General features: G+C 37.8%; 1 protein-coding gene across 4 annotated transcripts in view; it reads right to left on the bottom strand.

Annotated features, from left to right (window-relative positions):
* PCDH17 (protocadherin 17) overlaps window positions 1-19514 on the bottom strand; it is a 112810-nt gene extending 93296 nt beyond the window's left edge. For 3 of the 4 annotated variants that reach the window (XM_049852968.1, XM_049852967.1, XM_049852970.1), the window contains exon 1: window positions 14544-19514. In XM_049852968.1, the coding sequence (XP_049708925.1) occupies window positions 14544-17105 (2562 nt within the window). In that variant the 5' untranslated portion in view covers window positions 17106-19514. The remainder of the gene's footprint in view (window positions 1-14543) is intronic. The other variant, XM_049852969.1, reaches the window with a different exon arrangement.
* Between the last annotated feature and the right edge of the window lie 7570 nt (window positions 19515-27084).

Here is a 27084-nt window from a genome sequence, read left to right as displayed (position 1 = left end):
CTTGGATGGATTCTCCTTTTCCTGTTTCCCTGTTGATTTAATATACTAGATTGTATTAACAGCACTGGCTTGTAAATAAAGAAGACCTAAATCCTATTAATGGAGATATGCTGCCAAAATAATCAGCTTCATACTTAACAAGTGCTCAAGTATTTGGAAAAGCTGCGAAATGGGATTATAAGGTTAAGCTTTGTACATCTGGGTCGTCACTATACAAATATTTCAGGAATTTGATCTCACAGGCGGAAAACACCTGTCTAATCCTGACTCTTTCCCCAGTTACAGGAACTTCAGTGAGAGTAGTACACAAATGCTGCCAAGAAATCATGATCAATTTACATAATGTACTTCTTATGTTAGGCGAATCATTTTATCATACTTCCCCCGTCTAAGTGCAGACATAAAAAAAATCATACTTCAGGAAGGTTTGGTGGTCTCGTTCCTATGTTGAGGAAAGTGGTTGAGGGTGCTAAAATTTTTTCAAACTCAGAGGAAACACCAGAAATTCCAAATAAGTGCATTATTTTTTTCCTTATTCGTAGTATGTAATTTTAGTGTAATTGGATTTCATAAGTATAATTTTAGTGTAATATGGATCTACAGAATAAGTAATGAGCGCTAGTAGTTTGGGCATTAAAAAACAGTAAAAAGTTCAGCAGTTCCTCTAGTTAATAGAAACATTAATGAAGTTGAACATTAGTTGGTTTTAACTAGATCCAGGATTAAATAACTACATTGACTCTTTTGGTCAAATATACAACAGCTCATTAGATCTCATTTTATTATTTTAATTCTATTGAAAAAGTAATTGGATTAAAAATCTACTGACTGTGACTCTTATCAAACTAACTTCATATGTCTAACTTGAAAATAGATTTTGAAAGACTGGTCCAAAATGGCAGCTAAAGGTCAAGGAATCAAATTTCCAATTATACTTCCTGGGAGCAGATGGGTGCAATGAAACTAGTGATTGGATTTTAAATGCTTTCACGCACCTTTTATCTGTTTCCCAACATGTTGATTCTACTTTAAAGGTCTAACAAGATAACAGGTTTATTATAATTGACCAATTGTAATGATATCTCCACTTTCCAATTACCTGTATCATATTACCTGGGAATACTGAACCACGGCTCCTTTCTTTATCCCACTCCCACTACCTTTCCATCCTCATCCATACTTCCACCCAACAAAATCCAAACTACAGTATCATTAAATAACAGATCTGAATTCTCTAGTTAAATAACGAGTATATAACATAAATAACAAGTTTAAGTTCACTGAGGCGCAATGGAAAATCTCAAATGAAAATAATTTAAAGGACTTTGATGACTAAATTTAATTACTTTAAAGTTCCTTCTCATATCATGAATTTTATATTTTAGTGTATTTTCTGACCTGTACTCCCCCCCCCAAAAAGAAAAAAATCCTTTGCCATCGAGTTGATTCTGACTCATAGAACCCTATATAGGCATAAACATATGAAGGTTTACTAAGAAATGAAAAAAAATTAACACTCTATTTTCAGGAATGGCAGACGGAAGCTTTTATCTACACTACATTTCAATAGAGCACACTCTTTTGCCTTAAGAAAAGAAGGAATCATGTGGAGAAATTTATTTCAATACTTTTATAGAATCAAAGCAATCAGCATTTTACCTCTTAAAACACAGTATATACTCAAGTCTAGATTAAAGGAAATCCAAGAAGTTTTTTGAAAAGCTGAAAGACAAAGTTCACCGTCTATTAATTACATTTTAAATGACAATCATAATACCTTTCAATCCAAATCATCTCAAATGCAACCCACTCATGTATGTCTCTACTCTAAAATTAACTACAAGAATCCCAGGTCCAACTGTACATACAGTTAAACATTTCTTGGGTGATAAATGCCATGGCCTCATCTACAATTATGTCTGGATATTTTTGTATAGATTTACCATCAGTGTAAATACACAAGGTTCTTAAGGAACCCCTGTAAACAGTATATTTTCTGATTGGATGTCACAGCAAAGAGACCACCTGGTGAGGATGACACGAAAAGAAAGAACAATGAAGTTACCAGACATAAATAATAATTCCTTTCTTCTTATTTGGCTGAACATCATGTGTTTTAGCTGATACTTTTGACATCTTTAAACTACCTTTTTGAACTTTTGAAACAAGATATGTGTTTAGACTACTTGGTATTATGTGAAGACTACAAAAACCTTGAAAACTGGTGCACTTTCAAAATGTTATACAGAAATGACTTTTCCAGAAGATGTCTAAGCTGCATTCTTTAGAAGAAAGCACAAATGATGGTCCAGAAAAAGTGGCACATTCATAGGAATGAGGAGTAAAATGCAGACAGATTATGGAATAGTATAGAGCCGGCTTCTGATCCGTTCATCTGAGAGAATCTCTGCTCCCAGCACAGGGGCTTCTTCCAGCAACACGAAACCAAGACATACTCTGGCATTCTGTCTGCATTAAGCACCCCTGATTGCTGCCGTGCCTTATTTCGCAAAGTGCCGAATATTCCAGCCTGGATTTACAGATGGAGCTGAATGACAATGTTTAGACATATGAAGATATCCCTCTACTGAGAACTTGTTAGTCTTGGGATGAGAGTATATAATATTTAAAACTATTAGTTTAGAGTACCAGAAAGTGTTTCTCTTGTCCGTGACTGTTAATGAATCCTAAACTTTTAAATTTACATTTCTATTCTAATTTTAGTCTCCTTATTTGCGTATCCTAGCTACTCTGGCAAAGGGGGATGATTAAACTTTTAATACCGTTTGAAAACTCATAACGCTTTGAAAGCTTTATTCTATCAAACCTCTCGTTTAATATGTAATATCTAATTAAAATCATAATTCAGATAAATAGCAATTAAGTCTCAGGATGCCTTAAAGTAATAAATAATCTCAATTAAAGCTTTTAAAAGTTATCTTGTTATTGGTTAATTTAATTAACGAATGAGGATTGAAAACCTGAAGGTTGTTGATATATTTCAAATAACAATGCTGAAATGGACAACACAGTGTTTATATGAATGCTTAGCTTGTGTTTCTTCAATACGTGCATGAAAATTTCATACCATCAACACAAGGTTTATTCTGATAATTTTGAGAAAAAAATTGTAAACTGCATTACTATTATTGGCATTTAATAATTACCAGGGGTGATTTACTTTTCCCACTATCGAATGGGAAATGGTAGGTACCAAAATGATTAAGTCATATGTCAACAAATGAAAATAGATGCAATTCCCAAATAACTGTTTATGGTTCATCCAAAATATTATTTCATTAGAAAATATTGCACTGAAAGTATTTACATTTTATGAGACGTATCCATAAATACAAATATCTTAAAATGAATTAAAAGGTATACAAAATGGACACATTAGTTTCTTAATAATTTCTTAAGGGTGAAATTGAAAACCTTAACAAATAGACATAATATTTGAATTGCATATTTTCAATACCATAATAAGGAATAGGACAAAAGATAAAAGATATTATGCTAAAACAAACTTTTCTTAATATATTGTATATATGATATATATACATATGTATATATACACCAAAAACACACACATATATAAATACTGCAAAAGCTTGCTGCTTAAAATTGTGAACCTTGATAGCCTGTTTTCTCCTGTGAATTTGTAATATAATCAATAGAAGCACACAGAAATTTTCATTGCATTTATTAAAAAGGTGACAAACACAAAAAAAGAATTCAAAATATGCCACATTCAAATAAATTATTTATGAGCAGGTCATTATTTCACCAAGTCTATATAAATATCTTAGGCTTTGGCCTTTCTGGTTTTAAATTCAAGTTCCAGCATGTATCTGCGTAGTAATCTTGGGGAATCACTTAACTGTTAGAATCACAGTTTATTCACAGGATTTGATATTTAAGCATCTACTATATATCAAACATTGTACTAGCTTCTGTCAGCTACAATGACAAGAGGGATGGGGTCCCAGGCCTCAAGAGTTCAGTTGTCTAGACTGCTTTGAGATACAATGACTTCACCTTACCAACAGAAAGTTATAACACCTATCCCGAGGTTTAAAATTGTTTGGACTTAATATAATTCATTATTTTGTGTGTAGATCAATTAGAGCTTTATTAAGATCAGAGTACACATATCATAATCAAAAAAAGGAATGGCTGAATATGGGTACGGTGCTAAATCACCTTTTAGCCATCCAGTCTTAATATGTGGCTCTCTAAAGCCCTTAGGTATCAAGTAGTTTTAGGATCAAGCACAGAATAAAACGGACCTCCATGGTTTCTGGTGGATTAGTCTTTTTTTTTTCTTTTTTATTTTATAGTTCAAAAGGCCACACATTTCTTTTTACCTGCTAGTCCTAGTCTTGCTTTCTCAATACTGCCAAATGGTCTTACTTCAAACTTAAGTAATGGAGGAGAGCGATGGAAAACATTCTCCAGTCCTTTGGTGAGATGGTCCCTGTCAACTTTTCGCCTGGGGCAAAATTTAATGGCTGATTTGTGGATCTTTATTTCTAGAGATTTCCTAGAAACACCGACATAACCTTTAACCAGAACAAACTGAGCCACTCTAATTTGACACCAAACCTAAAAATGCACAATGAACGGAAAGATCCTGGCTTGAATTAATCTGCCATTTTCACACATCTGCCCAAGGGAGGTATTGTAATTGCAAATATTTACTCTAAGACTGCTGAGACTCCTAGTAATTATGTTTCTTTTTCATTTTTTTTAATAGAAATAGCCACAGGTGGTAGCAAATTGGGTTTTGAGAGGGGGAACTGGGCATGCATTCTAACACGAATATGTAGTTGTCTTGATTATAAAATATCTTTGAAAGCCTACTGCTTAAAAAAGAAAGTCTCCTTAAATGTATTTCTCATCTATTTTAGTTTGTCACCACTTAGGCTATTGCTTTATTTGCTGGTATTGGTACAGAAGGTCACACTACATGGAACAGGCTTTGCCAACACCTCTTAAAAATTCCTGTGAGTGGAATTTGTTTAATAGTATTGTTCCCTTATTTCCCATCTTATTATCATCTAGGGAAAAATAGTAGCTTTCCTAGATAGTCAGAATCTGGAAAGTTAGCTAACAATGATTTTTTAATGCACTAAACGTACAAGGTTACAGATTTTTTTTTTAACCTATGCATTCACATTAAAATTTTTGCAGCTTTTATGTATAAATCTGCTCCCAATAACCCTGATTCTTAATCTACACTTAAGTTCATGCAGTAGCATGAACAAATTTTCATTGTTTTCTATAACGACAAAAGCATTCAATGCATACAATACTAAGAGTCAATACATAGCTAGAAACTTTCATTTTAATCAGGAATTTTTGACTTAATAGACTGAGATTAAAATCAGAGATTCGGCATTAGCTTAAAACAAAAAGAAAAAAAATGTATTATTGTGACACAAGGCTATTTAAAACTAAAAATAATAACAAAAATAAAACAACAATCAAGTAATTCTTAACTGTGCCTTAATGAAAATGATAATAAAATTTGAAGTGATTTTTCTTTTATTTCATGTATTCTTAATGCGATAAATTAATTTGGGCTGTATTATTTTGAAATAGAAGCAAAACTGCAAAAACAAAATAGAAAGCAAGAATTTTGTGTCCCAAGAAGACAGTGAAGTAGAATGATCTTAGACAATATTCTGTTTCTGCTGATCAAAATACAGAAATTCAAGTAAATTATTTTTAAGATTGTTGGGAAAACTTGTATGACTAATATTTATGTACATATGTATCATTAAGCAACTGTCACATTTGAGATATAAATTATGTCCCTTTGAAGCTAATTCCCTCCTTTTTCAAAATATTAGAAGTTTACCATTTATTCTCAGCAAATTTTGCTAAGATTTTAAGTACTTTATTTCTCAAGCATTCTAATTGCTTACTGTCATCTCATCTACCAACATGATAAGATCAGTAAAAAAAAAAGCACATACCGGCCACTTCACAGACGTGGTTAGCTAATTCTTCTCGTGATAATCAAAGGTGAATTGCCTTTATAAATTTCCATTCTGTGTATGAAATTGCTCTGTTGTTGTGAAGGAACAGCAGAATCTATCCAATATACAGTCATAAAATAATCTCACCATACTCATAAATTTTGCCGTGTGAAAAATAAAATGAACAGCTTTTAAAAGGTATTTGAGGCCATGACTAAAAAAGAAATGGTATACCTTAAGGGTGAGAACTATAGTTTTAGGCTTTCCAAACTTCTATGAGTGTTCATACTGAAAATAAATTTCAGAACTTATCTAAGATATGACAGTCTAAAATTGATCTATAACAATGAGAAGTATATTTTGACCCCCATAACCATTTCTGCCTACATTAAATACCTGTTGCATTCTGTTTTAAGAAAGGAAGTTATTGGCATTTAATATATGTCCTCATTATTATATGTCTATATTTCAATTTGAGTTTCATTGAATAGCAGGACATGAAAATTTTATGTATAAGCATAATCAGATGATTCTTAGCAATGATTAGTAAGGATTCAGATAGAAGTAAACCAATTCATGATTTGTATTTAAATCATGTTTTGTTTGTTTGTTTCTTCATTATCACCTGGAAGAGCTGAAGAAAATGTATCTAAAGCTCCACAGTTGTTGGAAAAAACCAGTTATTTAAAGTAGCCACATTTTAAGCTAAATTTGTTATTTTAAAACATATGGAAACCCTGGTGACCTAGTGGTTAACTCCTATGGCTGCTAACCAAAGGGTCAGCAGTTCAAATCCACCAGGTGCTCCTTGGAAACTCTATGAGGCAGTTCCACTCTGTCCTATAGGGTCACTATGAGTTGGAATCAATTTGACAGCAATGGTTTTTGTTTTTGTTTTGGCTATCAAAATAGCATTAGAATTTATCAACATATATATATCAACAAATATATATTATCAACATATATATTACGTCTTAATAAGATTTACAAATATATAGCCAGTGTCCCTTAAAAACACTCTGTGTCTACGAACAATCATGAATATACAGCTTTGAATACTTCAAACTGATTTTTATTACTCTAGCCTTCAATTTCTACAAAGGCTGTATTTAGCTGATAAAGAGAGTAAACAAATAATTGTCCTTTAAGTTGCCCCTTTAATGTGTACACTAATTAAAAATCAATCAAAACCATTACAAGTATAAAAATATTAAATGTTCAGGCACAGAATATTCCAAAACTAAACAGAAGCTTACAAGATTATATTTATCTTTACTTTGCCCATTTTTCTTTCAACATAAATGTTTCATGCTTTTTTTTTTTGATAGAAACATAAAGAAAATGAGATAACACAGGTCTCTAAATATTTCAGAATGAAGGAATAAACTTCATTTCTAATACCATTAAATTATTTTAAAATATTCTGTTCCTGTAATCAAACCAAAGCCTCTTTATGTAGATTAGTTACATCTAAAGTCTCATTTATCCAACCTGTATTTATCCTTTGATCACAAAGCTTGTTAACTTAAATGGTCTTTTATTGTTATGATTCGTTTTCCCATAATTATGCCATTTAACTGCCTTATTTTTTTGAATAAATATATGCAAACGCGCCAATCATATTCAGCAATGTTACGTTAGATGCTCAATGAACTGTAAGAGCCATTTCACTACAATAAAACTGCCTGGATTAGATCCAGAGCAAGGCCTACAAATACCAGTAATCGGGATGTCACTAAGACCAGAACAGACAAATAGAAGTGTGTCACATACATATCAATAAATTCTCTCAAATGCTGCATGTCTCTCACTGGAAGAACTTGGTGTCCACAAGTAAGAGATGCAATCTGCACAGCCACAATTTTGCATCTGTATTTTGCTACAGGTTTTTGTTTTTTGCTTTATCTTAAAAAATATTGAACTTATACTTTTACAGTACCAGAGGAAGCATGACCATGTTTCTGCTTAGTCACAGCAGGGAATGTTGATGTCATTAAGGACTTCTTTATTATAGATCATTTGTTTCAGTAGACCAAAGGATAGCAATACATCACTGTCAATGCTAGTGACTATGACTAACTGTAAAATACTGTAAGCCACTGAAGGAAATTTTTATCAACATCTCCTTTACTAATAGATTGACAATAGATTAGTGTAGGTCTGATGAACTTTAAAAGTGTTTTGTAGTCACACTGTCTTCAAAATGACAGACAAAATGAACCTTATGCTATCCTCTAACGAATGTGTAGTCATTGGTTGAAGGAATTCAATACAAAAAAAAAACTCTTCCCTAATGGCCTCGCTAAAATATGACTTTAAGATAATTCCCTATGGGATTTATTAAACAGAAGTATTACTGGGGGGAATATATTCTGAAGCAATGACTAATATCATAATTAGCAGGTGCATTTGTAAGAATTTACCCACTATTGAGTGTATTGCAAGGCTTGTCAGCATTAGGGAGTTAATAGGGAGTTAAGTTTGACTTCCTAACTGGCACGGGCCCAGTTCTGGTGGCTTCTCCTTCCTTCTCTTGTGGTTTCATCATCAGGCTCAGAGTGTATATTCCTACAATACCTCTAACCATCCTCCATCCTCCCTCCCAAAAGGATAGAAACTTTGATGATACTTTTTTGTTTGTTTGTTTCAATTTTCTCTATCTACATAAACTCAACTTTATTGTTCATTGAGTCGCTTAAAGAAGCTTTAAAATTGTCTGAAGCTTTCAAATAGTAAAAGCCTCAAGTTTACCCGTATTTTCAAAGGCAAGTAAAAGCTTGGGTTCATCCTTAAAAAGAGAACTATCTTTAAAATGAAACCTAAAAAATGGACTACTATTTTTCCTTGAGAGAGTATTTACATACATTATATTGAGAATATCATAAAAGCAAACCCCATGCCTTCAAGTTGATTTTGACTCATAGGCAGAGTAGGACTGCCCCATAGGGTTTTTCCAAGGCTGTAATCTTTTTGGAAGCAAACTGCTACGTCTTTCCCCTGCAGAGCACCTGGTGGGTTCGAACCACCGACCTCTCGGTTAGCAGCTGAGTGCTAAACCACTGCACCACCAGGGTTCCCTATACTAAGATCGGAGACATATATACAGGTATACACATACTTTAATTTTGCCAAAAAGTTTTATTTTTCACATTTTCATAAATATATGCAGAGCCAACCTTCAATGCAATAAATGCACGTAGAACAACATTAATCTTAAAAAACATAAAATATTTATCATAATTTACACCTATTATTTTTATAGTTGTATTTCTATTGGATTATATTACACTAGCAGCACTAACAGTGAAAAGTTAGTTAATAACCTGACAATGGTATTAAAGCATGATAAAGTATAAATACTGTATTTTTAAAGAGTATTAACTAACTGAAAGCTTTGAAGATTTTTTTCCCTTAAAATATGGATAATTCTTAGTCCTTTAAGTAGATAGGGTATTTGGGATTATTTTTTAAAAAATTAATTTATTTTGGCCTCATATATAAACCTGCAACAATACACAGTAAAAAATGTAAATAATATACATTATGCAGTCAACTTTATGGAGAAAACTTTATAGAAAATATGCACTTTTTTTGCGTGGTTTCAACAATACAATCAAAGGTGAAAGATAATATTTTGAAGTATGTAATTATTTTTCTTGACTTAAGCTATATGTTCAAGTAGTTTCAATAACAATTTTAGAGCATACTTCTCTATGATCTAAGCTCTTTTGTGATCATGCAAAGCCTTAAATAACATGAAGATGCCAAGAATAAAACTCCAAAATCTTATGTGTAAACTTAAATATATTTATTAAAATTATAGAACTTGCTAAGTAAAATTAAATATAATCCCATTCTCAGATGTTTTAAAGACCAATGAAATATCATTTCAGTGCCAGGATGTTAAAGTACTACCTAGCTGACATTTTGGCAATTTTACCAGAAATTAAAAGCTAATGGATAAAAACATTATTATGTTATGAATAGTTACCATATCAACTAATAATTCTCTGTTTCCTAGCTCATATAGTTAATAATTGTATTTTTTATGTATTCATTTATTGTGAAATAGTAAATTGCACACAGATTTATGGTGGAGTTGAGATTTTCTTAGATGAACATAAAATTAAGAATGAAGTAACAACTATAATAACAATAATCTGGATTTAAAATCTCCTAAGTTTTTTTTTTTTTTTTAAGAAAATCAAAGCACCTGAATGGCTGATTATTTTTAAAATTAAGCTTATTTAGTTTACTTGTGCTACTTTTAATAATGACACAATAGAAATAAATGATTTAATGATTGTGCCCTCATGTTCATTTAAAGTAGAAATCAATCCTCCTTAATCTCTCCTCTTTAAGATCTTTAAAAAAATTAAAAAATACCTTTAGGAAAAAATACAAATGGACAAAACACTCCTAGAAGCACCACAATAAGAGAAATTCCCTTCCGTTCAGCCCACCAAACCCCCATAAATAGAGATGTATATATAGTGTATGTAAACTAATGTATATGACTAAGCAAATTGTGTCATTTTATGAATAAAGGTGCAACAAAATATTTCCAAAATCATAAATGAAGAAATAAACAGTTCAAACACTTAGCATCTGTTACTAAAATCATGAGTATACAGGAGTATAAAGTTTTGAAGATCATGACTTTGGGAACTCATCTACGTCCCTACAGTCAAGATTCTCTTATATTAGAGAGGTAGGAAGAGAGGTTGACAATGGATAACGTTGATACTAAAAGATAGACTTTCTCCTTTCACCTCTTCACTCTTCAATACTAAGTTCACTGTTTACATTATGATACTTTGGTCCTCTAGGCCTCATTCTCATTTTTATGTATCTGGATTGGTTCTGGGCATTCACTTTGTGCTTACTTTCCTTTTATTGATAAGGCCATACACAAATATCAAAAAGATGTTATATTTTCCTAGCACAAAGGCTCTAAAGTCAACCCTAATGTGGATCTTTTGAAATTGAACTGTAAAACACTGAGTTGGAATGTATTCCCTTTAAAATTTCATTTTAGTACTTATTTTGTTGGTTCAATATACTTTATTCTATGAGTTCATACTAAAATAACTTGTAGTAGTGGTATTAAAAAAAACCTGAAAACAGAGATGTCCTAACCAAACTGCAAATGCCCTCAGTAGTGAGAAGCCCCAGCCTTCTCCCTTCTTTCAGAGAGGACTTTTACTGAAAACACCTGTTGGTAAGTTACCCTGAGACTTAACAAATAATTGTCGATATCCCAGCAATGACCAGTTATTCTTCAGAAGTAGTCATGACCTCTATTTGATTTCAACTTTAATATTGACACATGAAATAATTCCATGTAAATTTCTTCTATGTGAAGGTCTTTTATAAGATTTGTGTAATCATCTATTTGCCCTACCTATCACAAAATCTGTGCTCATAATCTTTGAAGTCAGTTTTATAGCTTCAAAATGAATAAAATATTTAATCGTAACTATTTTTTATATTGTGATTTACACTATCATGAATATTTTTATCACTGTTCTATTTTTTAAACACCTTGTAGACAAACTTGAACTTGACTAAGGGAAGAAAAAAAACCTGAAATAGTTTTTTTTTCACAAACCACTTTTTCAACACCAGCTAATGTGAAAATTCTGCTCCTGTATTCAGTAAAAATACTCCTGACCTAAGAAGAGCCTGCACACATCTTAACCTTAACATTTTAGACCCTAAGAACAGGCAAAATCTTGTGATATGTAAAGAAGTCTTAACTTGACCTGTAAAGTGATCCTTTTAAATCATGTAGTTACTAAATTTCATGTCACCACTTTGTATCAGTCTATCTCAATGCAATTATGAAATTATTTTCATTTAATCAATATAAATATATTATGCATCTTCTAAACAGCACACAAGATGCTGGAAAATAAAGAGGAATCATACCTCATACCTGCAAGTTCAAGTGCACTTATGGATCAAAATTCTGACTCAGAAATACATGGGAGGTTAATAGTGTGTGTTCTCAGAAGGCTGTGCCAACTATACACACTAACTAGTGCACTTGGAACAAGATTATAGTATACCTGAATGCTTTAATTTAAGCATGTTTAAGCACATCTCTTCAGCATAAAGCATTTTTAGCCCAATAGTTTAAAAAAAAAAAAAAAGTCACTATGGTTAATTTACTTTGTTCTCCAAAAGGTATTGCAATAAACATGATACATTTAAAAGGAAATTAACACATTAGGAATTCACAAGGTATCCCTACAGAACTGACAAATTTCAATAGGTGATAAAGCCTAATATAACAGTTTATGCCGAGGACATTACCAGGGCAGAAACAACATGGGAAAGTGAGCCACTATGAACAATAATTTTAGAGATTTAAGACAAAAACTCATTCTGTGTCTCCACAGCATGAATTAAAATTCTAGAAGAAAGAGAATTGGGTAGGGGGCTCCACAAACTTTGTCGCTTGTTTTCTATTAAAAATGAAAAAAAAATTATATGTGTCATTTGCTTTGGCTTAAGTTTTAGTCCTAATGATAGGAATCACCGAGATCACAATGATGTTTGATCACCATCATCATCCTTCAAGTAATGGCCATCCCCAAGGGCTGCATGGTGACCACACAGTATGTGTATTCCTGTCTCCCAAGACATTCTAGGTACTTCAATCCAAGGTTATTCCTAATTAGTCTGGCCGAGGAATCAGACTTGACGAGAATTCTACTGCACCAATCTCATTTTTCACTAAAACCTAAATAAAAATTCAACTTATAGCATGTGAGTTGGGAGACTGAACTTTACCTCTCTGACATGTTTGCAATTGTTGAAGACAAAAACATAAGAAAGGCATATAATATATTTGTATTTATAAAAATGACTACAGAAGGTACCCATAAATTCATATTTTAACATCTCTACAGAGATATTGAATATCATAAACACCAGTTTTACAGTCACAGAAAGATCTTCATAGAAACCACACTTTTTTTTTTTAAGGGAGGAATTTCTTCTTTTATTTTTATAGAAGTTAAAAACTCCTGATTCTTAGTCTACAGTAAACACTGAAAAAAGTGAGTGTTTAACCATCGGGGTTTAATAGTACAGCTGATACTTCAGTATTTAGTAACCTCAAGTACGAGATTCTATCTTACAAGGGTATTATATTATTAAAGGAAAATACGGTTTGCCACTTTTTAGGGCTTGATGCCCTTATCAAATCTTAGAAAATATAAGATTAACTATGAGATATTATTACTCCTTTTTAAAAATAAAAGATATTACTGAGCCAAGTGTCACGGAAAGGTATTTGCTTTTCAAAGCAAGAAATTATAAATTATTTTCATTTGCCTCAAACTAATCTTCTTTCCTAAACATCACTTTTAGTTAAGCTCAAATTTGAATTTCAAGTACTGCTCATGCAGAGTAATTTGCAGCAAGACACATTCATAATAAGCAAGAATTAAGGTTTGTGTGTGTGTGTGTGTGTGTCATACAACTCAATTGTGGATAAAAGACACCAGACAGGGACTAGACACAGTACAGTCATCTGATATTATTAGAATCTATGTCCATGCTCAGTCCGTGACTTAATTTTTGAAATATATCAATAATTTTGAATTAACCTATCTAACATAAAGTTAATATAACTCAGATATATTGAAAATACACAGTACACCAACTAAATGTATCCTGGAATTCTTTTTGGCTCATCAAGTGCCCTTACTGCTAGTTGGTCTCTTAATTTCGATAGTATAAGATGAGTCTGTGACCCTTCTGGTACACTCTGTTCATTCCTTAATGGCTCGAAGAAGCAGACAGAGAAAACCACAGGGACAAAACAAATACAAACTCTTCATAGATAGTTACCAGTTATTATCCAGAGCCTCCATTCATTCAAACTTTTAAAATAGCTTCAGAGCATCACTGACATTTCAAAAGTTTAAGCCATACTAATGCATTACACTGCAATTTCAGCTGAAGAGCAAATGAGATTCATGTCCTTTAAAACACTTTTTAAATACAAAACTGACTTTTATGCATGAAAACTTAGTTCACTTTGAGGCTCTGAAACTCTGACAGGTTGTGACTATGCTTTAAGAAGATAACTTTTTAAGTATTTCTATATAACTTTGTTGCATTTTGGTATCAAAAAAAATTAAGTGACTTAAAAAAATTTCAGCCTAGTTAACAAAAACAAAAATGTGTTCTGTTTTGGAAATCTTTTGTTATGGAATGAAATGTAGACTAATGAAAAAATAAAAGTTAAAAAAAAAAGCTATGAGCACTGAACACTGCCAGCATTTTTTAAACCTATAAAAATAAACTTCAAAAATGCAACAGAAGCAAGACATTTACATATTGTAGATTTTCGACTATTTACATGGGAAGGGTTATGTATAGAATATGAGGTACAAGCAGTGTCAAAAGTAAAAACCATTTTCATTAAATAGAATTTCCCCTATCACTGCTACTGGCAGTGTGGCTTGACCTGTCCCAAAGGTTTCAGGACAGCTCCAAAACCAACACTAAAATGAAGTCCCAGTTATGCTAAAAGTCTCCTACCTGAATTATGGACATCCGAGTGGTGGGGGTCTCGCTCGCATTAGTCCCTTGTCCGGTGAAGCTGGTGTGGCAGCCCGCGTGCCCCTGTGGGACAGTCAGGTTGTTGGAAGCCGGTTTGAGATACATCACCTCGGACCGGGGTGAGCTGAGGGGCAGGCGGGTCTGGTAGTCGAAGTACATAGGGGAGGTGGCCAGGGAGGGGCTGCTCACCACGTTCATGACGTTCATGGCGTTCCTCTCTTCCACCTCGCTCTGCACCAGCATGATGTCATTTTTATTGATCTTCTTCTTCTTGCCCTTGCCCCCGCCCAGCTGCGGGTGGCTGTACTCGGCGATGCGGCAGTTGTAAGTGCGGATTTCCTTGTTCTCCCGCTTGCATTTGACCGCGATGGTGATCATGGCCGCTAGGAGGATGATGGAGATAGTGCTCAGAGTCACGATGAGCGGCAGCGACATGTCCCAGTGGTGCTGCTCGCCATTCACCCGGGGCACCCCTTCGGGCAGGGAGCCGCTCACTGAGCGGATAATGAGCTTTGCCACCGCGGACAGGGTGGGCTTGCCGTGGTCGGTTACCTTCACCACCAGCTCCACCACGGGGGTCACGTCTTCCCAGAAGGGGTGCAGCGTGCGGATCTCGCCACTGGACGGGTCGATCTCGAACAGGTGGTCGTCGTTGCCGTCCACGATTTCGTAGGTGAGGCGCCCGCTCTCGCCAAAGTCGCTGTCGAGGGCGCGCACAGTGCTCACCAGGTAGCCCAGGCCAGCGTTGCGAGGCACCTGCAGCTCGGCCGTGTCGTTCTGCAGAGTGGGCAGCACGATGACCGGCGCGTTGTCGTTCACATCCAGCACTGTCACTCTTACAGTGGCGTTGCTCTCCAAGTGCGCGGGTGCCCCTGAGTCCTTAGCCAGCACCTTGAACTCAAAAGCCTTGGTCTGCTCATAGTTGAAGGAGCGCAGGGCGTAGATGGCCCCGTTGGTGGGGTTCACGGACACGTAGGTGTAAATGGACACGTCGCCGATGTGCGAGGGCAGTATGGAGTAGGACACTGTGCCGTTTTGCCCCAGGTCGGGGTCCTGGGCGAGCACGGAGCCCAAGTACTCTCCTGGGATGTTGTTCTCGTGCACCTGCAGGACGTAGAGACTCTTAGTGAAACGAGGCGGGTTGTCATTCTCGTCCAGTATCTTGACTGCGAACGACTTGGTGGAGTTGAGCGGGGGCGAACCCCCATCCCGCGCCACGATCGTCACATTGTATTCGTCCTGCGTCTCGCGGTCCAGCGGGCGGTCAGTCACCACCGTGTAGAAGTTGTCATAATTCTCCTCAAGCTTGAAGGGCACAGATCCCCCGGGCCCGCCCAGACCACCGCCGCCCGTGCCCCCTCCGCCCAGGACACGGCACTGCAGCTGCCCGTTCTTGCCTGAGTCGCGGTCGGTGACCCGCACCAGGGCGATGACTGTGCCGGGAGGGGCGGCCTCGCTCAGCGCCCCCTGTCGCACGGAGACGAAACCGATGGATGGCGCGTTGTCGTTGCGGTCGATGAGCTTGACAGTGACCTTGCAGTGGGCCGGGATGGGGTTGGGCCCCAGGTCTCGGGCCTGCACGTCGATTTCCAGCATCCCGTTTTCTTCATAGTCCAGGTTGCCCTTGACACGGATCAGGCCGGTCTTGGGGTCGATGGAGAAGAGCTCCCGCACGCGGTCGGGCACATAGCTGCTGAAAGAGTAGAGCACTTCGCCGTTGGGGCCCTCGTCGGCGTCGGTGGCGTTCAGATCGATGACCACGGTGCCCAGAGGGGCGTTCTCGGGCAGCTCCACCATGTAGGAAGGCGCCTCAAAGACTGGACTGTTGTCGTTGGAGTCGATCACTTTCACATTGATCTGCATGGTGGCGGAGCGCGGGGGCTCACCTCCATCCAGGGCCGTCAGCACGAGCGTGTGGTGGTTCTGCTGCTCGCGGTCCAGCGCCTTCTGGATGACCAACTCCGGGAACTTGGTGCCATCGCCGCGGGACTTGACATCCACCGCGAAAAGGCCGTGGTCATCGCGGGTGAGCAAGTAGGTGCGGAGTCCGTTCTCGCCGGCGTCGGGGTCGTGGGCACTGGTGAGCGGGAAGCGAGTGCCTGGGGCCGCGTTCTCCGAGATGTCCATTTCTATCTGGTCCGAGGGGAAAGAAGGCGCATTGTCGTTGATGTCCTGGATTTCCACCTTGATCATACAAATCTCCTTGTCGTTGGCGAACACCTCGAGGGACAGCTGGCACTTGGCGTTGTGGCGGCACAGGGACTCGCGGTCGATACGCTGCTTGGTGTAGAGAAGCCCACTGTCTACGTCCACGTCCAGCAGGTGCGGCGCCGAGTTTTCCAGCACCCGGTAACTGCCCGACTTGCCGCGCCCGCCGCCGCCGCGCTCCGCGGGCGGAAGCCCTGGCTGGAGCCGAGCATCTTTGCCGATGTTGCCTATCACCGTGCCGGCGCCTTGCTCCTCCGGCACGGAGTAGTTGAGGTTTTTGAGCGTCAGGGCAGGGGCCCAGAGAAGGAAGCAGCAACAGATGGAAAGGTACATTCCAGACCGGTGGGGTGAGGGCAAAAGCAGCCGGACTGGAGGGGCGAGCCGGTGGGTGCGCGCCAGCCTGCGGCCGGGGCGCAGCGCGCGCGTGCGACTCGAGCCGCGAGCTTGTGGGTCCTTGCTTCCCTCCGCGCTACGGCTGCGGCACCGGGCTGGCTCTCCTGATTCTGCTCAAGTTCCCGAACCTGTTGATCTACAGCATCCGCACTGTTCGAGAAGCAGGGGCGCGGGGAACTGCAGGAACGCGGAGCGAGCCGGCGGCTCCCTGCGGCGGGGGGCTAGCCCGGGGCTTTGTCTCTGTCGCCGGACTTCGGGCGGCGCAAACTTGAGCGACGAGGCTGGCGATAAGAAGAAAATCGCGTCTGGGAGGGATGAGAATGAGCTAAGGAATCCGTAGGTGTTCCTCGCTCCCGCTAGGGCGCTGCAAATCCAGTCCCGCCCGCAGCCTCCGGAATACTCTTCACTTCGGGTGGGGGCGGGAGCGGGGAGGTGTGTCTCCAGGCAAATCGGAAAGTGAAATCCTTAGTTGTTACTCGCCTCCCTGGATGAAATTGATGGGGACCGGGAGCCGCGAAGACAGAGTCGCTGATAGATTTGGAAGCTTCCCCGGCGCCCTGTGCAGTGTCTCCTCGCTGCGCGGGCTGGGCTGTTTTCACGCAGTGTTTTGCTGCATTTAGAGACCTAATCTAGCATTTCTGGCCGAGGCAGCGGCGGCAGCGGCGGACTGCATCTCCCAGCCAAGCGTATTTGTCTCTCTCCCTCCTGAGCAGCCAAAGGGAGGGGAGGAAATGCAGCGCAAAGAACTAGTGTCCCGATTTGTAGTTTCCTCCCTCCACCAGGCTCCTCCCTCTCTTCCTCGGAAAAGGCTCTCCCCTGAAATCCAGCAAGCCACAGTCTGATCAGCGTTTGCGGGGTGAGTCTATCGGGAGGGGGGAAATATATACGTAGATCTCCGCCCCTGCTCGTGGAGCACACGATCTGTGATTTCCCTACGCCAAACCAGTAGCCGCTACTACCATCCCATCCTCTCCCCCGCGAGCAAGGACTTCTCTCTGCAGTTTAATTCCAGTTTGCTTTGCTTCTCAGGCGAAAAGAAATCAACAGGCAACTCATGGTTGGACGTGCTGATCTGAAGGGGGAGGGGGAGGCGGAATCAAAAAGAAGGGGGAGCCACCCTCCGAGTCCTCGCACACACACTCTCCCTGTCTCTCGCTAGAAGGGAAACAGTCTCTGCATTCACAGGGCTGGGCTGTCAAGTGCCTCCCTTTTCCTTCTATTCAGCATCTCCTGCCAATGGCCCTGCCTTCCCAGTCCTCTTCATCTAGAAAGGAAAACCTTGGCCAGGAATAAGAGTGGGGAATATTTGAAGCGGAAAAAAGTGCAGTGTTTTTTTTCTTTAGTTTTTTTTTTTTTTTAATAGTAGGACGAGTGGGCTGGATGAAAGAAATACACATCAAGCTTTGGCGTGATGCATTCTGCAGTCTCGCTCTCGCACAGTCTCGCTTGGGCAGCTCGGGGAGGCCGGGGCTAGGAGCTGCGGCCGCGGCGGTCCAGCCAGGGGCGCCCACCTCGGGGAGCTCCTTCCAAGGGGCTCTAGGGCACAGGTCTGTCTACACGTTATTTTGGGTTCTCCAGGCGCCTGGACATACGGGAATGACACATCCAGAAATGCAGGTGTTCCGAGCTACCCGATGAGTCAGAAGCTGAGGAACGAATCGCATTCACTCTCCACTCCTGGTCCTCCCTTCACAGACATTAGTTGCAGCTTCTTCCTAACGCTTTCTCTGACTCACTCTCGAGAAAGAAAAAACAGATTCATGTTTTGGAGAAAAAAGAAAAAGCGAGAGAAAGGGAGGGAGGGAAGGAGGGAGGTGAAGCTGAATCCAGCAGCACTTTTACTCTACCTCTTTCTGCCGGATGCCGGGGGTTCTGGAAAACAAGGCGTCTGCTTTTGCTAGGTCTATGTATATATATATTTTTTAATTTCCTCTTCGTTAGGCGTGAGGCACCCCAAAATCTTTCAGAGTATTGGAAAAATGAGTAGGTTTCCGGTGACTGTTCACAGCTTAGTCCCGCATTACAGTTCAAGATTTTTCTCTCAGTGTTCTCTATTCACAAAGTCCAGCCCCGATGTGCATAGTTAATTGTGCAGTCTGCTGTGGACAAGCTTTTTTTTTTTTTCCTCCTTTTTGTCACGGGTGGTCTCTCTCAGTCTGGTGTCTGTCAGGATCAGCCCACAGTCCGCGAAAGACGTGCTGATTTCAAAGCAAATAAATCCGTCTCCTCAAGCAAAACAGCGGAGGAAATGAAAGATGAAAATTCAACAGTTGGAGCAGCGTCTCCCCAGCCGCGCTCCGCCGCTACCGCATCCTCCAGGCTTGCTGTCCCTGCTCTCTCCCCAGCGCCTCTAGCTGACTGACTCTATTCACCTCACGCCGCCGCTTAAACATTGATACTGATTCCCTGCCAGCCAATCCCAGCGAAGAGCCAGGCCCTGCCTCCTCGGCCTGTGCCCAATGGGAGGCGGAGAAGAGGCTGGCGGGGGTGGGGCCAGGAGCCCCAGCGCCTCGGAGTCATTGATTAGATCAGTTCGTTGGGAGACGAGCGCTGGTTACCTAGCCGAGCGCTCAGCGGTGGCGGCTCTGCCCACGGCCTCGCCGCAGGGTCTCCCGAGCCTTTAACTAACAGGAGTGCCTACTCCACCGTCTTCCCTCGGAAAGGAGAGAATTAAAAAAAAAAAAAAAAGTTTGACAGCGATTTAATTTTTTATACACAGGAACGGGAATCGCAGGGTGCTTACAGAATAAGATAGCTGTGGTCTTTCTGATGGGTTTCTGTACACACACACACACACACACACACGCACACACACACACGCACACACACACGCAGGCCTAATAGGAACCACCCAGACGGCGTTACCGTACACATACCCATGCCAAGAAAGGTGCAGACCGCCTGGCTTCTCGTGGACCCGTCTGAAAGAGGTGCAAATGTGTGTATGTGTGTTTCGCAGGGTGTGATGTGTATTTTGGTGAATGAGTGAATGCATGGATGTGAAAACGCGCGCGCCCCTGCTTCTGTCCGCGATGGTGCAAACACGCCGTGAACCACAGCAATCAATATGTAACTTTCTTCATCCTTGGAGAGAAGTCAGCTGTCCCCAGGCATCCGTACAAGGAAAGTCACTTGATTATGAAAGTGTTTCAGAAGAAAAGCTAAAGCTCGGTGAAAGAGAGGCCGTGTCTTCCTAGAGGAAAAGCTCCTCTCTTTTAAGAAGAAACGCTCACGGTCAGTACAAGCTTTGTAGCTTGTCAAAACTCAAACCTGGCTAAATAATGCTCAGGGGTCTGCTCTTTTCAGAAACCCCATCTCAGCGTACATCCATCAAAAATACAGTTTGGGTGGTTTGTTCTGCCTCTTTAGTTGTTACTAAAATTTCACACGGCATTTGAATTTTATCTCAAGACCAAACAACCATTGATAACCACATTTGGCTAAAGCTCCTTTGCGCAGAAGAGGAACCATAAAACCTAAAGGAGATCAGTGGTAATTCTGGCTTATCCATGGTGGTAATGCATTCGTGTTTTGAAACACCGTCTCTTTCTCTCTATCACTCACACCCACCCACCCACACACACAGACTCCTGATGCATTTATTTCTTCAACTTCAGATTCTAATCTCAGGGATTCCTTCTTCTCAAAAAAGTCTCACAAACATCTACAACACTGGACTGGTTTGCTCCTGATCCAGCCATGCTGGGAAAGAGTTAAGAACAAAAAAGAAAATTGAAGTATTGAAATAGAAAAGGTGAGTGTTTTGATTGCTAGAGTATTGATCACAATTCATAAATACTGAAGTTAAGCTGCCATTTATAAATTGTGAATGACTAACTTATAAGTCTGTAACATGAATCATTCAAGATTCAAAGAAAATCAAATCCAGACCAATTACAAGAAAGTTCTGAAGATTGTCGTTGGGTTAATTGCTTAAAGATTCAAGGAAAGGAGCTGTTTCTTTCCCAGAGGATTCAATGAGATAACCTATAGTCTGAATTTGCAGCCTGACCTGGATCCAATCCAAAATTTGCCACTCCTTTAAAAGTTTCTCTTTAACAGTCCAAAAATTCAAAGAGGAGTGTTTTACAGCCAGACCTTCAAATCCTAAAACATCTTTGAATTTTCTAAATAGGTAGTTTGTCATGCATATACTGATCCCATTGCTAAGCAGAGAGCTTGAGCTTTGTAGAAACCAGGGTTGTTTTACTGAGTGGAGCCTAGCCATGATGCCTTGTGAAATCTCAGCTTTCCATTCTATGGGGTTAGTGCCCCTTGGTAGCCAAGGTTTTGAATCTTTAAAAAGCAGCAACTAATCTAAATAAAGAGTAGTGAGTATACATTCATTTATAAATCATTACTTTTAAAAAATGACAAATCCGTGGCTTTTCTGCATTACATACTATTTCAAGGAAAGTCATAAAATATCCTGATCTGCATGAAGTGTATATATAAAGGATATATTCCCCCACCGTTTCCTGTACTTGTTTTATTTTATTTGTCTATTTACAGCAACTGGAAATTATTATTGTATTTCATTTTAGCCTATCTTTGCATCATGAAGAATTGATCAATATGTAAAAATGTGATTGAACCATGGTTGACTTAATAAGTTTACTATGCAACTTTTTAGAAAGCATAACACTAACACTCTTAAAACAGCCAATCACAAGGCCCATGTGATGCACTTTGTATAGAGATGGAAAAAGCAGGACAGTCCATCATTTCTCTCAGGTGGACAATTTACTGTCCCAATAAGGAAAGGAAGCACAATGGAAATGAATCTGAACTGTTTCAGTGTGTCATTTTTTTCTTACCTGCAATTATGTTATTTAATATTTTGAATAAGATTTTAAAATATAAATGGCAAAGATATTTAAAAAGGCACAAACAAGGGAATAAAAGGAATTGCAAGGAGAGGGAAGTATGGGTTATTATTTTAACTAGATGTGCTGTTATGCAAAGTAGGGAGTATGAGAAGCACAGAGTGTCTAAGAAGTGACATTTTTGTGAAGTCATACTCAGACATATACATGCCCTCCACCCCTACAAGGAACTATGTTATATCTCCCCCTAGTGTATGCAAAAGGAATTACTGTGCGTGTGGTAAATACCCCAGGGTGTCAAGACAGAGAGCAAAAGAGAACTGTATTTATATCATATTTACCTTTTATTTATTTGTAATATTGAGCTCTGTTGTCAAAGACTGACACGTACCTAAAATAATTACTTTCTTATTTACATGTGTCATTCCTATTTTATTTTTTTTTTTAAGGTAACAGAATCAACTGATAGCTCCAATTGTTTGGCTTCCCTTTAACCAGGTAAAATTTTAAAAGTACAATCACTCTTAATGTTTAATTACATTATAAGATTAATGTTTTTTCTTCCATTTATGATATATAGTTAATTGAAAGATGTCTTTTTTACCTAGGCTAAAAATATGGAACTCAATGAAAAAAAAATGCACAGCATAAATGTGACTAAACAATTAAAAAATCCTATTGGTTTTTATACCATAGAAGACAATGGACACAGGACATCAGGTTGAGGAATCCAGAAGGCTGTAGTGTTGCACATAACTAAGGATCTATCGAATCTGCAATAGGCTGAATGATAATCGTTGCTGATAATTACCAATGATAGTCTCAAGTTTAAACTGAAATTATATTCCTTTTTACATGCATATATCGAATATCTAGAAGATTATTCTGTGAATTAATCAAAATATATATGCATACATATTCATTGGCAAATGATATTTAGACAGATTTATATGAATGTAATATTTTTAATTTTTAAGATATTATATTTGTTTAGATGAGTTTTACAGGTAAACTGTTTGTTATGTTGAATGGCTTCAGCCAGAAAAGTGTTAAGGTCTATATTTTATAGATCAAGAAAGACTGATTAATACTTCTACATTTTTCAATAATTGAATTAATAATAGCATTTTTACTAAGGAATAATGTCAAAGGTGCTTTCTTATGGAATATTTTATGTTATTTAAGTCATTTAATTTTGCCTCAGAGAAACTCTTTAAAATATGTATTTACAGATTGCTTTAGTTCTGAATATTTATGTACGTAGTCATAAGAGCAGCAGTTAAAACATTCTTCAAGAACTTGTCCTGGTTGCTGTGTTCTTGAGTTCAGTAAAATACAGTTTCCAGAATTTTTTTTTTTGATGCTGATGTTTTCAACACTGTCAGTGATTATGAAAATATTTTTTCTCTACTTTTGCCTTCTCCATCATTTTTACCATTATTTAACTATCTGCATTCATGTATTTCTATTTATTCACAGACTACTTTCAAAAATAAATTTAATAGCTAAATTATTTTAGCTATCATAATTATCAGGTTTCCATTATATCACATTTAAGTTTTCAAATGAATGATAGCATTTCATTTCCTCTAGTCTTGTTCTCTTAGTTTTCCTGTTCTTTTAGAGATATTTGTGATCAGCTCTCATACGCAGCCACTGGCTGTTTGCTGACTTTTTAAAAAGGTTTACCTTTTAACAGATGAGAAATTAATACGAGCAACAAGACAGTCACTAAAATGTCTTTCTCTTGAGTGATAAATAATAATTAAAATAAAGAAATGGAATTAAATGTAATCTTTAAATTTCAGGAGGAATGCTTTAGAATTTTAATTTTTGGGGGGGTCAATTTAATTCTTACATAACAAAGTAAGAAAAAGTATAAAACATCTCTATAAAGAAACAGTATTTTAGATTTAATATCAAGATTTTCATAATTTATACTAAAAATCATTAAATCTTACTATTAGAAAAAATATACAGATTAGATCAGGAAATCGTATCTTTATTTTTTTAATATAATACCTATATGTTTATGACATATACATATATACTTATGTATGTACAACCTTCCCTAGTATAGGAAGTGTGTTCCCAAAGAACAGTCAAAAGGAAATAAGACTAATTAACCCTACAATTACATGTATATAAATATACAAGTCATATCTGTAAGGAATTAATTTATAATTCACACAATAATTGACCCAAATCCACAACTGATTTCTATGTATTTTACATACATTATGAAGTCTGTAAGTCACAAGGAAATACTGATGAGTTAGTCAATGACAATTAACTCTGGAACAGTGACACATCAGGACACATATTCTGAAGTACTGAGACTTAAATTTCAAATCTAATTTAGGATTTTTTTAAGTTTTAAAACTGGAGGTTATTTAGAGGGGTTTAAGGAAATTGTGTTTGGCTTTTTTAGTGTAAAGATAGACTTGAGAGAGCAGCCATATATGAGAGAGACCATATAAAAACAGGAATTATCTGATCAAATCAGATAGCTGTTATAATGTGATATATTGGTTACTTAAATGGGGTGTTGTATTGCTTTGTTTTTCAGTGAAAATTGTAATTCTGAGACAAATTATCTCGATCTTGATAAATTTCAAATGACCTATTTGAATAAATCCTCTCCTGACTTAGCCAGCAATAAAGGGGTTCAATTAATTGTGCAACCCCAACTTTCCTACCTCCTAAGAAGTTACATGCTAGCTCCCCCTTCTGGTCATTTCCACAATAAAGAGATGCTTTTTTTAGGCATTTACTTCGAAACTTCTCTTTATAAGATTATTATTATTTTCAATCTCTATATTAATTTTCAAACCAAATGTTTATGAATAAAATAGTTCATTTATAGATACGATTACTGTATTGTTAAAATAAAGTGGCTGGGGCTGGATGGAAAAAAAAATACAATTATTCATGCATGGTACAGCAATACCATTATTTCTTAGAGTTAAGCATGTTAAGACAATTCGAAACCTGGAAGACCAGCCCTTGGAGGGAACCCGGGAAATGTGATTCAGTAGGTGGCACTCTTTCCTCAGAGTCAGTTTTGCAATGATGACCTGAAAAGATGTTTCAAAAAGCTGTGTCACTGGAGGTCCTGCCTTTCAGGTGAAGCAAATACCAAAAACTTATAATCACTTATGGTTATAACAGGTCACACATTTCTTTCCATTATTCTGAGGTATTAAACAGCCCATTATGTATCTGTCTTACAGAGATCAATAAGAATATACAGGCACTACACTGAGCTCTTCAGAAAGCAAATAAGTGCTTTACAAATCCTCTGCATTTTAATTATCATCGTAATCATTAACCCTCCCAAGTCTCAGTGACAAGGTCTTACTTGGATAATTATGTTCTGCTTATGTAAATTCCTCTTTTCAGTGAGTTAAGCATATTATTTTCTCTTATCTTTTAAAAATTCTGAGCAGCTCAATTGAAAGCCAAGAGCTATTAAACAGCTATTGTCTCTCACCCTCAAAATAGCACTGTTTTGTTTTACGCAAAGCACCTTTGTTTAGGCCCCCCCATGCACACACACCCCAAACATACACAAACAAGTACAAACCTCAAAAATAATTTCTGGTCTTACCGGAGTGATGTTTTTGAAAGCACATTAAAAGTTAAATAAAAGCAGCCCCTAGAAATAAACATCTTTAAAAATCCTTGTGGATTGATTGATTTTTAGAGCTACTGAAATCTAAGTTTTTCTAAATTCAGATTCATAACGAGGGAGCACGGCTTTCTGAGTCAGTATCACCTGTTTCTGGAAAAGAGGAAGGGAAAACATACAGAAAAAGCCATGGTCATCTACAAATTGCCAACACTAAAATAAAAATATAATGACTTACAATATTTTAATTAAACACTGAAGGACTTATGTCCAACTTAGGTAATAAATGAGTGAGGTATCTATTTCTTATCAAAAGTGGTTATTGTATATGTTTTTTTGATATGTGATCACTATATATACTTTATTTAACAAAAATAATTTGGATTCTTGAGTGCTTATTTGAATATTGGCCACCTCTTATCAGAAAAACACAGATTAAACTCAGAAACATATTTGCCGTGATAATTAGATGATTTGGGATGATCTATTTCCTCCCTTTCTGAATGATGTGATCAAAGTAGGGAAGTCACAAAAAGGAGGAAGGATTTAAAACTTATTACAATGATCAGCCATTTTATAAATATAAATTAGCCATATTCTGAAAGTATATCAATAAAGAATCCATTGCTGTTGAGTCCATTCCAACTCACAGCAACCCTGTAGGACAGAGTAGAACTGCCCCATAGGGGTTCCATGGATGTAATCTTTACGGAAGCAGACTGCCAGCATCTTTCTTCTACGCAGTGGCTGGTGGGTTCAAACTACTGATCTTTTGCTTAGCAACCGAGCCCTTAACCCGGCCCCCAAAAAGAACAGTGGTAATTAAACTCTTTTGTGAAAAGGATCCTTTCAAGAACCCGTTAAATGCTAGAGAACACCTTTCTGATTCATTGGGCAGTGATCTATAAATTCAGTTTACACAAATCTAAAATATATGATTAGCACAGGCATTTTGTGCAAATATTAAAGTGATCATATTTTGAACTGTTACCAAAAACCAGCTTTTCTCTGCTAATATTAAGATTGTAAGAGAAGTGAGATGAATTTGTGTAAACGCATTTCACTATATGAGATACGGGTTAATAACTGAAACATCTATTTCTTAAAGGAAAAGGCTTCCTATACCTATGACCAGAAGCTTCATTTGTGATGGGAAACTTTATAGATTACAACTACTGTGATACAAGTGAAGGTTACAACCAGTGGGGAAGAAAAGTTTGCCCAGGATCGAGCCTTTTCAGTTCACTATTCAAGTTCAGCAGTAACAAGTACTTTAAGAAATCGAGGCCTTTCTCACTCTCCATAGTGAAAGATTGACATGTAATTCTGTCTAGTTAGAGGTAAAGGGCACTGCTGATAGGAACAGGGAAGAGCAGTCAGAAAAGGGCATAAAAATAGTGAGGATTTAAACATTTGTTATATGGCTCCCTTATTTCAACATACATAAATTAACAACATTCTA

Source organism: Elephas maximus, chromosome 14, assembly GCF_024166365.1.
Source record: "Elephas maximus indicus isolate mEleMax1 chromosome 14, mEleMax1 primary haplotype, whole genome shotgun sequence".
In the NCBI taxonomy this organism is placed as follows: Eukaryota; Metazoa; Chordata; class Mammalia; order Proboscidea; family Elephantidae; genus Elephas; species Elephas maximus.
The sequence above is the reverse complement of the archived record's forward strand: the minus strand, read 5'-3'. Positions and strand labels throughout refer to the sequence as shown.